A 13,162-nucleotide genomic window follows, 5' to 3' on the forward strand; every position below is an offset into this window, starting at 1 on the left:
TATTGTCATCTCTTCTGCTGCAAGAAATGCCTCTTTGTTTCTTAGAGGAGATGAGACTTATGTGCTTCCCTTGTTCACTTCCTGAAACACTTTTGGCACGCAACCCTTCCCCGCCACTTCCCCCTCTCATTCAACTTTAACCCTAGATCCATGTTCTCCTAGGTATCCACTCTCTATGTCATCCTAGGGGATCCCTAGGTTTAGGTTACCTCTTTGCCATCTTCAAGCTCTTATTCATTGACAAGTGACATCAGAGAGGCCATTTGGGTGATGAATAACCACAAAGTAGCATAGGAGGATGGTTTCGAAGAAGAGTTCTTTAAGCTTAGTATTTATGTTTTGGCTTCTTACTTGGTTGATCTCTTAAACCAGGTGGTTTGGATAGGGTTCCCATTAGCATGGTCAACACACATCATTTGCTTGATACACAAATAGGGCCCCAACTCAGATCCCAACAATTATAGGATGATCATGCTGGGTGACACATTCTTGAATCTCTATGTTACATCCCTCCACCTACCACTGTTTAGGGTGCTTGAGTGGAGGCATCTTAGAGCTAGAGGATAGGTTAGATTTTGATCTGAGCACCAGGCTATTAATCATGTCTTTACATTCAGGGCCATCTTTGAGGAAGCCCAACATCGCTTTTTGAAAGTTCGCTATTTTGTATAATTTTGGAAAGTTTTTGACATTGTCCCCAAGGATGCTTTATTCTAGAGATTTAAAGACATTGGCATCTTAGAGATCACTTTGTTTGCCATCATGTGTTTAAATGAGTTAGTTCTTCGTCATTTATGCATAGTACACAGGCTATTAGATTTTATTTGAAGTACTATTTTGTAAAACAAGGTTGCAACTGTCCCCCATGCTATTTGGGATATACATTGATGAGCTAGAGTCCTTGCATGAGCACATCTAGCACGGTGATGGTTGCCTTCTACAACATGTCTTGATTTCTATCTTGACGTTTGTAGATGGTTGTAGGTTTTAACCTTGTACAACTAATTGCTAAAATTAGATTCTTAATAAAAAGAAAAGAGATGTAATGACACACACACACACATTAACACAAAGAGTTTATCTTGGAAACCCAAACTGAGAAAACCAAAAAGTTTTTTTAGTATATTTTCTCTTTACAATGTTACAATACAATGTGTATATGTCGTAGCATCCATAAACCCCAATCCATTAACCCTTGATTGGAATACAACCGTAGTTCCTTCATCGATATTACAAACCATGGGTTGAACCACTATGTGCCCCAAAACCACTAAAAGTGAAACCATGTGCTGAAAACTGCTAAAAAAAACAGTAAACTGCCCTTTTTTCTTATCTATCAGGGGTGCTATCCTCGAACCCCTGCTCAAGGGGGCTTCATCCCCCCTACAATCTGCCCACTATGCTTGGGGCAATGAGTTGCCTGTGGGAATAGTTGTGCAAAGAATATAACACATGCACAGTAGATATCCGATCATTGCTTGGGGCAATGAGTTGCCTGTTGGGAATAGTTGGATGCCATGGCCCTTTTTTGTGATTTTTGTTAGTTAATAGTCACCCTAGGTGAAACCAAGTTCATGATCTTCAACGTGTCGAAGAAGATCCTCTCTGATCAACATTCCTTTTTTAAAGGAGAGGTGATCGAGATCACCAACTCATATATCTACTTGGGGTTACTATTCAGAAGACCTCACTTTAGTTTGCAGCATGCATTTCACGTCTGAATTAGCAAGGGCCATGGATCCTTGGCCCTTCTTGAGAGGCATTATTTCTAGAATCATTTTCGGGACATATTGGCCAAGATGTCACTCATGGACACTCTTGTCCCACCCACAATTCTACATGGCTTTAAGTTTTGGGGACCTGGTTTACTAGAGTTTGATTGGTCTTCACCAAATAGAGTACAGACCATCCTCCTTCATCGCACCATTTGGTGCAAGCACACAATACCTTAGCTCATCACTCTTGTAAAGTTTGGAGCTTACTTACCCTTTTTGACTTGAGACAATGTTTGGTCTCATCTCTCTTCTACATCATGTTTGGAGAATCGCTAATACAACCAAGGGGTGTAATCGATATGCATACTTGGCCTATTGTTCACTTGAGTTCATTGGAGTAGCTAGTCCTTGGAGTTGATGTTGGTGTTGGTACATCGAGGTTTAGGATCTCCTTGCTTCAATTTAAATTATGATGGACCAACTTCCTCCTTTTAGATACACTCCCATGTCCACCCTACCACCTCCTACCAACCAAATAGGATATGGATAAAATCATTCAAGATGATATCTACATGAAATATGTACAGGTCACTTGGATAAGCCCTTAGGGTAGGTTACATCCCAAGATGGTTCTCTATGCTGAGCACTTCGTGGTGATGAGGGATGGACTCATTGTTCAGCCCTAGTACGTGTTTCACCATTGGATGCATGTCATTCATATCCCATTGGGACAGTTCAGAGATTGCAGATTGATATTGACCACCAGATTGATCAATAAGACATTATGTGCTAGTTGTGCCATCTTCGAGGGATTGAGATTGAGGAGCATTTCATCTTATGTTGCCCCATTTATTATGAGATTTGTAGGAGATTTCATTACATGTTCAAGAGGATCTAGACCCTGCCCAGTTTCTTTCGATGCTCAGATTGGAGATGTTATGAATAAAATTTATGTAAAAGTAATAAATATAGATAAGAGTTGATGTTGGTGTTGGTACATCGAGGTTTAGGATCTCCTTGCTTCAATTTAAATTATGATGGACCAACTTCCTCCTTTTAGATACACTCCCATGTCCACCCTACCACCTCCTACCAACCAAATAGGATATGGATAAAATCATTCAAGATGATATCTACATGAAATATGTACAGGTCACTTGGATAAGCCCTTAGGGTAGGTTACATCCCAAGATGGTTCTCTATGCTGAGCACTTCGTGGTGATGAGGGATGGACTCATTGTTCAGCCCTAGTACGTGTTTCACCATTGGATGCATGTCATTCATATCCCATTGGGACAGTTCAGAGATTGCAGATTGATATTGACCACCAGATTGATCAATAAGACATTATGTGCTAGTTGTGCCATCTTCGAGGGATTGAGATTGAGGAGCATTTCATCTTATGTTGCCCCATTTATTATGAGATTTGTAGGAGATTTCATTACATGTTCAAGAGGATCTAGACCATGCCCAGTTTCTTTCGATGCTCAGATTGGAGATGTTATGAATAAAATTTATGTAAAAGTAATAAATATAGATAATAAATACTAATCATAATAATATGTAATGAAATAATAATTAGTTAAACAAAGAGGCATGTCTAAGGAGACATGACCGTTCATAAAGGGACCCCTGCATAGGGTAAATAAGCAAGCACTCAATTTCAATTGTATCATCATATTTTCATTCATACATTTTAATATATATTCTTGTAACCTAAATGAAGATCTACATATTCCAAGTCTTTTGGAGTATTTAACTTGAAGAACGAACTTTGTTCATTCCATTTAGCATCGGAGCAGTTCGATCCTCTAGCCGCTCAACCGCTGCACAGAGTGCATTCTCCGATCTAGTTCCTTGGCCATAAAAATCGTCAACTTTGTTGTCGTTGTGGCTGAAGCATTCGCTACACAAAAATTGGAGCTTCTCCATAATATTAGAACTTTAGCCATTATTTAAAAAAAAGTGATTATATAAAAAAAATTACAGAAAGGGGAAAAAATGGGTGGAAAGAAAAACAAAAGAGTATCTATATCCATAAAAAAATACATATACATAGGAAGAAAAAAAATTGTAAATATAAAAGAAAAAAAAGAAAAAAAACAAAAACAAAAAAAATACAATTAACTGAACAGTCGCTACTCAAAACTGACAGGTGCCACTGTAGCCACCGTCCAAGAAGATTGATCCAATCAGTGGCCGAATTTCTGCCCATTGTATAGGCAATGAAATAGATTTTCTGTACAATTATTTACTTCTAACCAGATTTGGGTTTTTCTGCTGACGATTTCATTATTAAAAGGAATTATTACAAAAATTTTCAGGGAACGTGAGGGTATCAACGAATAATTACATGAGAAACAATATACATGAAGGGGAATCATTAAACCAACTGCATTTGATATTGTATTTTGGAAGATACAATTGTGCATTGTTGTATTGTAAAGTTGTTATCCGCATAGTGGTTCCTGTACATTGCAATCAACCGATGGCCACTCTTGACCATCCCACCGCAACGTCGTTCCACCGGGAGCCCTCCTCACCCGACACTTCCATAACCAATCTGTAGCCACCATATGTAGTTTGCATTCCTCGACCAAGACTCTCCCATTCGCTGTCGTCTTCTATCTCCTCTAGTCATAGGTTGCCGCTGAACGACCCACAACCTCCTCTGTGCCCCCTCGACTCCATTGCCACTGCATCAAGCAATCCAATTGCGCAATCCCCTGTTAAATTGTCTTTGCTACCCGAGTCCATCCACCTCGACTCCCGTCCTCGCTCTCTGCCAGACATCGTCTTACCCCCAACAACTATGTCGCTAAACTCTTTCGACAACCCTCGTCATCTAAACGCAGTGTTCCAACACGTAACCACCGACGCTGCAGTCTATAGTCCACCCTTCACAGAGAGTTCCGAGGGGAGTCTCTATATCGACAACCATCGCCTACCAACCGCAACCAACCTCCATCGGGATGCCATGTCCATATTCGCTCCCTCTCATCACAAATCCTTGTTGCACCGCTGCACTGTTCCCGGTGCTGAACTATCCCTCCCCACCCTTATATCTACCGTGAAAACCTACAGCCGCTTGTTTCCAATCGATCTGCCACACCCATAAGCTGCTTGTCCCACACCCATCCATTGCTCGACCCAACACCATTCCCTGGCCACAACATCGTGTTTTGCGTCTTTTCTCCCGTCGCATCCCGTCCATTCACTATTTGATATCCATATATTAAGTTCATTATTATTATATAGTTTATATAATAAAACCATATAATAATTGCTATATTATATTATAAAGTTAAATAAGTTAATTTAAAAAATATATAAAAAGATAATAATATATATTACTAATTAAAATGTATATATATATATTTATTTATTAATTGGAAGAATTTTAAAAGGTGAAAGAAGAAAAATAAAAGGAAATTACAAAAAAACAAAAAAAGGACAATCAAGTTTAAAAAGGTTACAAAAAGGTACCAAGTGAAAAATAGTCTGGTATCTTATCTTGAAAAAGGCAAAATATAGTCAAATATTGAAGAAAAAAGAATAGATTCTAATCTTGAAATGAAAGAAGGAAGATTCCCAGAAACTAAATATAACTATGCCTCAGTGGTATTTAGAATTAAAGGGTCTATTGCAGGAAAAGATTTTACTATCGCTATCTCGCTAGCTAAAGATAAAAATTACATAAAACCTAAAATCGCAAACTAATTAATGATTCAAATATAATCGGAAAATTAGACTGTTATGGCAACAAAAATATGAAATAACCAATCTACAATTAAACATTGGAGATTATACATTCATATCACAATTCTTAGTTCAAAACCTATGGAGCAATCAAAGTGACATTATTTTAGGTTCACCCTGGATGGAAACCCTAGGTTCCTTCATCCTGAATAAGAAAGAGAAGTTTTTGACATTTTCTTAAAAAAGAAACAAGTAACGCTACAAGATGTTACAGTGAAGCCGAATTCAGTAATACCAGAAGACATACTAGATATCTCAAAAGTAATTTTTCAAGAAGATAAAAAAATACTACAAAATATGCAAAGAGAAGCTGACAATATCACTGCTTAAAAAAATGAAGAAGTTTCTTGGCTTAAATACCATGGTGAAAAACTACTGACACAAATTAAGAAGCTTATAAAGGACAAGAAGTCGTTAAAAGACAAGTTAGAGCATTATATTCAAGAGGAAGTATCGAAAATGCCAATTGTAACAACTCTAGTTGAAGATAAAGGAATGAATACCGAACCAGTCAATACCACAACTCAAGAAGAGGATAAGTCAGTTGAAGGAAACATACGCTCACATGTTGCAATTCTGATGAAAATTCCAAACGAAGAGTTTGTAACCAACTTGACGACATCGTACCCTGAAGTGAATCAGATTCTTGCCACACACATGAAAAAGAAAGGACAAACCAAATGAACTCCTTATCTACATCCGAATCACAAGAATATACATCTCAATCAATCTAAGAATCTGTATCACTTAGAACATAAACAACAAACTTATGTTCAGATGGCAACTGAAGTGCACACAACTCAGTCCAGTAATAAAAAGATCCCACAGAAAATTAATTTAGGATGGTCAGATCCTTCCTTCGTGCGACAATTTTATATATCACTCGAAGGGTCATATCAACTTGTATCAACAAAGATGAAAGTTCCAAGATGAGAAGACATTTGAAACAAAAAAGAGATCAAGCATTTTCATCAGTAAGCTTTGAGGACAAAGCTTTTTGAAGTGGAAGGCAATGTTATGAATATAATTTATGTAAAAGTAATAAATATAGATAATAAATAAGAATCATAATAATATGTAATTAAATAATAATTATTTAAACAATGAGGCATGTCTAAGGAGACATGACCGTTCATAAAGGGACACCTGCATAGGGTATATAAGCAGGCATTCAATTTCAATTGTATCATCATATTCTCATTCATACATTTTAATATATATTCTTGTATCCTAAATGGAGATCTACATATTCCAAGTCTTTTGGAGTATCTAACTTGAAGAACAAATGTTCATTCCATATGTCTAGCCCTTTATACATAGGAGGTCATCAGACGTCATGCCCACACTCTAGCTTCCTCCTTGACCAAATCTTGTTTAGCAGATTATGTCCTTTATGGTACGTGCATCAACTAGGCGCACCAATAGATAAACTGATAGCAACATTGCTTCAAATTCCAGACTGTTATGGACTCAAGGGTCCATTCCCCTCCCCCTTCCCCAAAGACGTTAAAGACATTGCTAGCTCATATTTCTTACTACTAAGCAGTCAATGATCCCTAGAAACTAGTGGGTGAGTTGTTTTTTCCATACTCAATTTAAGGTAATTTCATCTAATATTGCACAATGTCCTTTGTTTATTGAGATGTGTTGAGATCTAGTTGAAAGGGATCCAACTGGATATGTGCCTCCTAGTTTAGAGAGGCTTAGAACCACATTGTTGGTTAAGGCAAAGAAGGGGGTGGATAAAATACTAGAGCATATTAAATCCTCATGACCCTCATCTAGTGGTAGCATTGTTTTTGATGGATGGACAAAGGTAACACGCCATCCACTTATCAATTTCTGGTGTCTTTCCTAAATGGACCAATCTTTTCGAAAGTGGGGGATGACCTTGGAAAATACAAGGATGCACAATATGTGGGTGAGTTGTTCATTAAAGCTATCGAAGATGTAGGTGTTGATTCTTTTGTGCAAATTATTACAAATAATGCATTTGTTTGCAAGGTCGTTGGCATGATTGTGGAAGTTGAATATCCATAGATATTTTGGACACACTACATTGTTCATTCTTTGAATGTCGGACTTAATCTATTGCGTTGAATGTGACATGGATGGAAAGTCTTATTGAGGATGCACATCATATCTGCAATTTTGTACAAAACCATACCAATACCTTCACAATATATAAAGGGTAAAAACATCTAACATTTGTTGAAGATTGCAAAGACTTGATTTTCCTTCTCGTTCATCATGCTTAAGACATTGAGGGAGGTCAAGACCACTCTTGGGTCCTTGGTTATTTTAGAGCTTTGGTCTTGTTGGAGAAAGATGAATCAAGCTTCCTCAAACAATGTCAAGGATAGAGTGTTAGATGATGGGTGGTGGGAAAGGGTAGATTTTACCATTTTAAGATCATGGAGCATATCATCTCTTTGTTGTAGTTTGTAGACATCGACCAACCCATCCTAGGACAGAGCTATGAGGGGTGGGATTGTTGAAGAATCTAGGGCATCTGAGTTATGATGAGATTCTTCTAGCAATGATAACAATTTGTGAAGTACTTGTATATTTCTTATTATCACAATCTTCTTCTTCTTATTATTATTGTATGTTCTCTTACTTCATCAAACAATGACCGAAGCACAAGAGACAAGAACACAAGATATTGTCTCTCAGCCAGTGCAAAACCTCTCTCTCCTAGAGAGGAAAACGCTTCTGCAAATTTCTCTTACTGAAGCTTCAATTGACAAATGCCAAACCTTAGACCCTTGACAAGAAGATCATCCAAGCACAAGTCTTGCCTTTTGCCTTTTACTTCTTTGTAGCACTTCGTCCTCCTTTAGGCAACTGATGGCACTTCTTTTCGGCAATTGCAGAAACCCTAGATTGTATGCCCTAGAGAGAACCTTGTACTTTTCTTCCTTCGCTTGAGATGGAGCCTTTCTAACTCAAGAAGATGACCTTGTTACCACCCAACCGAGCTTTCTTTACTTCTCTAAGATTGCAGATCTGGAACAGCAGTAGTATGTCCTCCTTTCCTTCGCACATGTGGGGTATACCTTCAAGAATATGATGCTTGATTCCTTCTCTTTCCTTAGCTTGAGTAGCCTCCTTCTTCGCTTGAGTAAGAGGCCTAATAGGCACTCGTTTCTAGCCCAATTAATTATCTTTTATGACTGAAATAGGAGGGCTGATATGACAGCAGAAAGAGCCTCCTTATCTTCACACATGTGACTGTAATAGGCCCTAAAACAAGCCTTGAAAACTCGATCTCCAATTCCTCCTTCACTGCAATAGAGACACCTCTCTTCGTCCTTCTTGAACCCTTTACTCATCCTCCTTCGCTGATTTCAGAGATGAATTGCTTCGTATTGGAGAAGTCAAATGGCCCTTTATATAGGAGTCTGCCCCTCCTATTAGGCCGACTTGATCTCTATAATTCAATTTGCTTCCCTTTATGATGTCGACATATGGAGGAGGCTTGGGACTTTGCTTGGAGGTCTTCTTTTGACTCTAATACATATTTTTACATGGTGTAACAAGCCCATAAGGGTCTTCAACAAATACATTGATTCTTTGACTTCCTAGAAGGACTTAAACATGTGCTTGACCTATTCAATAAGCAAGAAACTCATTGTTATAAATGACAAAAGTAATAATTCCTTTTCTTTACAATTACAAAGATCAAAATTACATTTATGAAGACTGAACCTAGTTACACTTTCTTCAGTAGGGATTCCATGATTGAGTCCTTGAAGGTTGTTATTTTATAGAATGAGTGCTTTCAGTATGTGGGACATCAGTAGAGACCTTAGTCGACACCATACAGGGTATTCTTGGCATCCAGTGGAATAAGAACATTGCTTGGCTCAGTGATTGAATCTAGTGATTGAATCAATGATGGGCCTTCACAAAGGTTCTCTCCTCACATGGATGGTGTTATTTCATAGGGGAAGAAGGATACATTTAGATGGATATATTAGGATAGAGCATCCATTAATGAAGTGGAGGAAGGCTTCATAGAGTTTTACACTAACACTAGGAGATTTGGAAGCTATGATGTGCTTAGAGACAAAGAGGCTGAGAAGCCCTATGTTGGTGGTAAACTTATGGGGCAATATTCCCCCTTCTACAACCATTAGCCATAATGCTCCTCTCTCAGGTTACTTCATTGTCTTGTTGTGAGAGGACTTGGAGCACATGTGGGAATTTGTATAGTTTGAAGAAAAGGAGGCTTGAGCAATCTAGGACAAAGACAATGGTGTATGTGCACATTAGCCTCCATCTTATATATAGGTAGAGGGAGGAGTGGTTGAAGGGAAAGACAAAGATTTGGGATGTGTTTCCTGATGCTAGGTTTGGATAATAGTGTTGGTTTGGCATTAGTCAACTTGGATCTTAATGAATTGGTGCTAGATCTGGTCATTTTTTTATGGCAATCCTCTTGAGGGGTCATCCTCCACACCAGTAGATGCATTGATTAGACTAGATATAGAGGAGGACGAGGGGAAGGATGGAGGAGAAAGCAATGGTAGTGATGTTGATTTTGATTTGACATGGATGACTACTGATGGTAATGAGCTATGAGTTTTTTCCATCTATAGTTCTAGTACCCTATTTTGTATTTTCCATTGGCATTCCCACCTATAGTAACGGTGACTCAATATCTATGTAGTACATCTTGATTTTGATGACTTAATGAGAAAACTGCAGTTTATGGTTCTAATTTCTTGTGCATTTGTCATTTGATCATCATTGTAGTATGAGTAAGTACTAAGTAGTAACTAGTTGTATGATTGAATTTGTACCATGTAAGTATTCTACTTTCTAAATTCTAACAAAATTTGAATCTTTTTGTCTATATTTCATTTTTTTATATATATATAAACCTTGTTACATGACTTAGCTTAACTGCTCTCTTAGGGTAGAGCTATAAATAGACCTCAATCCAATCATGCACAGAAATTTCAAAGAGAATGTATGTTCTGTTTTTTCAGTTTTGAGCATCGATGTCCATCTTTCTGTGTCCATGTGTACCATGCTTATATTTTTAATTTTCTATGTATAATGCAAATCTATTCATAAATCCGTCCAGTTGGATATATATGAAGTAGAAATGATCCTATTCATGATCCTGTGCATTATTCACATAATTTTAATACATGATTGACACATAATAAGGTATTTTGTGTATTTTATTTGCAGGGACCTTTGCACACAAACAATCCTTCAAATTTGACATCGTCATTGCCTATGCGGCCATTAACATCAACACACTCCTTACCAAGTCGTTCATTGACAAGTTCATCACCAGCTCCACCAACATCGATACTCACTCCTCCAATAGCTGTGCCATCTGTGCCAGTAAGTTCCATGGATGGCTCAGAAGCTGGCATCAATCGCCTGGTCAAACCTTCTTTCTTTGTACCATCATTGGTATCTCCAGCATTAATGGCTCCACCCATTTCTTCCACACTGACAGCCCCACCTGTTCAACCACCCTCACAACTGCAGCCTTCACATGGTTCACCCCTTCTTCAACCTTTTCCCCCTCCTACTCCGCCCCCATCTCTTGCTCCAGCTTCAAGCATGAGTCATGGACCAATTATAACAAGAGATGGTATCCGTGATGCTTTAGTTAAATTAATCCAGGTATGTATCCACTGTCTACAATCTCTTCATTCCAGTTTCCTTTTATCATTAATTTTGCAAGCCACGTTTTCTTTGAATTTCATACTAACATTTAGCTATGGGGTTAGTCTTACCGAAGTTTTTTGGGTGATAGATGATAGTAAAATTATGAATGGGGCATCCTATATGGGGGGGAGGATTAAAAACATTGAAAATATGAATGCATGCCTTCCTCATAGGATTGTTTTTAATTTCATATTAATTTTGCATGCATGGCATACGTATATTTAATGCTAATAATAAGGGCATGCCACGTGATGTCAGACCTTTATTTAAATTTGTACATTTACATGGAAATTTGTAGATTTTGTAGTGGAACATATGCTGTTCTGTGCAGCACTTATCGTTACTTTATTTTGATAAGATGAGAGTGTTCCATTGTGTTTGCATTGGGAAACCAATATTTTTGTTTTGGATCAACCATCTTTTCAAGGTGATGGCTTCTTTGATATATTATTCATTTACCGTTCATTTGGAGCATTGTGTAATTTAGTAGAAATAAGGGGCTGTTGGAAATCACAAATTGAAGGACACATAAGGAAGCAGTACGACATATAGTTTTGAATTCTTTAACCTTTGGTTGAAATCTTACAGTGCTAGTTGTGCTACTGAAGCTCATGATCTTCGTTTCAATTTGCAGAATGAACATTTCATTGACATGGTGTATCGGGAAATGATGAATGCTCACCTTTCATGAAGATGCTTGGGAAAATGCTTTTTGCAGCGTTTCTGTTTGTAAACACACTTTTCTTGTGTAATTTTTAGATGTATCCATTTTCTTCGATGATGGTTTTGTGTACAAGATTTCTGTAGTATATTGTTGTACCCGACAACCATCTAAAAAAGTTTATATAACTTGTAAATTTCCATTTGTACATTGCAGATGGGTTTTTATTATAATTTCATTTGTTTTATGTGGAGTATTTTCTTTTAAGTTGCTCTCTCACATTATATTCCTTTCATATGGTATTTTAAGGAGATGATTATTTTTGGCTATCTTTCTTATGGAAGTCTTAATAGAGATGTACCATTATTGTTTGGAAAGCAGCACAAAATTATTATTAGTATTATTATTATGTGACTTTCAGCAGCTATATTCTACTGGAGATTTAGTAGGATCTATGCAGGCACATACTATTGTGACATAATAATAAGTTCATAGACACTGAGCTCACTGGATGGTAGTGCTTTTTCTGGTATTATTATTCCATCTATCCTTTATATGTTGAATAGTTGGTTGAAAGAATACATTAAGTACAATTATGATATCACACTATCAGATAAACTAAAAAGTTTAATAGCATCTGAAAAATTATTGAGTCGTGTCCTATCATTTCCTTGATTAGTAGCCTTGCTGCATCTAATGTAGAAAACAAAAATTAAAAGGGTGGCCGTTTAACTAGATGGAGAATCCACCAGAATGGTATTAGGTGTCCCTGTGTTCTCCCACGGAGCTGGGAAATTCCAAGTCTGCTACCTTCTTTGCCAGCATAGAGACTTTGGAATTCAGTTTCTTCAGCTGCGGTTGCTCATCATCAATGCTAAGCAAGATTTATTATTGAGCTTTTGACATTTCCACAAGCACCTTGCCAATGATAGCATTTATTTGCCAATACAGGGCTATTCTTTGCATATATCTAGTCTGCCTTGTGCAGGTGTTTGCTGTATCATAGACCCACCTACCTACATTTTCCACAACTTCCACAATAGAAAGAAATCTTCTCTCAACCTATTCTTCATGTTCAGTGTTGCTAATTTCTCATTGAATCTTGGGCTATGGGCAAACCTACATAACAAATGAATGGAAGAAATCAGAATCATTAAAAAGATTGTTAACAGTTAATTAGTTCTTCCATTTTGGTCCTAATTAATTTCTGTTTAGTGATGGCTTTTGGATTCTCACCACCGTTTGAGTATTACACTTTCAATTCACCCTCGAACTTTCATCAAGGTCTTGATTCTCAGACTTATTTAAAGTAGTGAGCTAATTTAATTCT

The 13,162-nt window shown here is 37.4% G+C and overlaps 1 protein-coding gene across 2 annotated transcripts in view; it reads left to right on the plus strand.

The window, feature by feature from the left end:
* Positions 1–12,099, plus strand: part of DCP1 (decapping 1) — a 111,684-nt gene extending 99,585 nt beyond the window's left edge. For both annotated transcript variants that reach the window (XM_089384126.1, XM_089384127.1), the window contains 2 exons: positions 10,680–11,126; positions 11,806–12,099. In XM_089384126.1, the coding sequence (XP_089240252.1) occupies positions 10,680–11,126; positions 11,806–11,862 (504 nt within the window). In that variant the 3' untranslated portion in view covers positions 11,863–12,099. The remainder of the gene's footprint in view (positions 1–10,679; positions 11,127–11,805) is intronic.
* The last annotated feature ends 1,063 nt before the right edge of the window (positions 12,100–13,162 follow it).

The sequence above is a fragment of the Pinus tabuliformis genome, chromosome Q, assembly GCF_031772625.1.
Source record: "Pinus tabuliformis cultivar Carrire ecotype Pingquan chromosome Q, CPIR1, whole genome shotgun sequence".
NCBI classification, from domain to species: Eukaryota; Viridiplantae; Streptophyta; class Pinopsida; order Pinales; family Pinaceae; genus Pinus; species Pinus tabuliformis.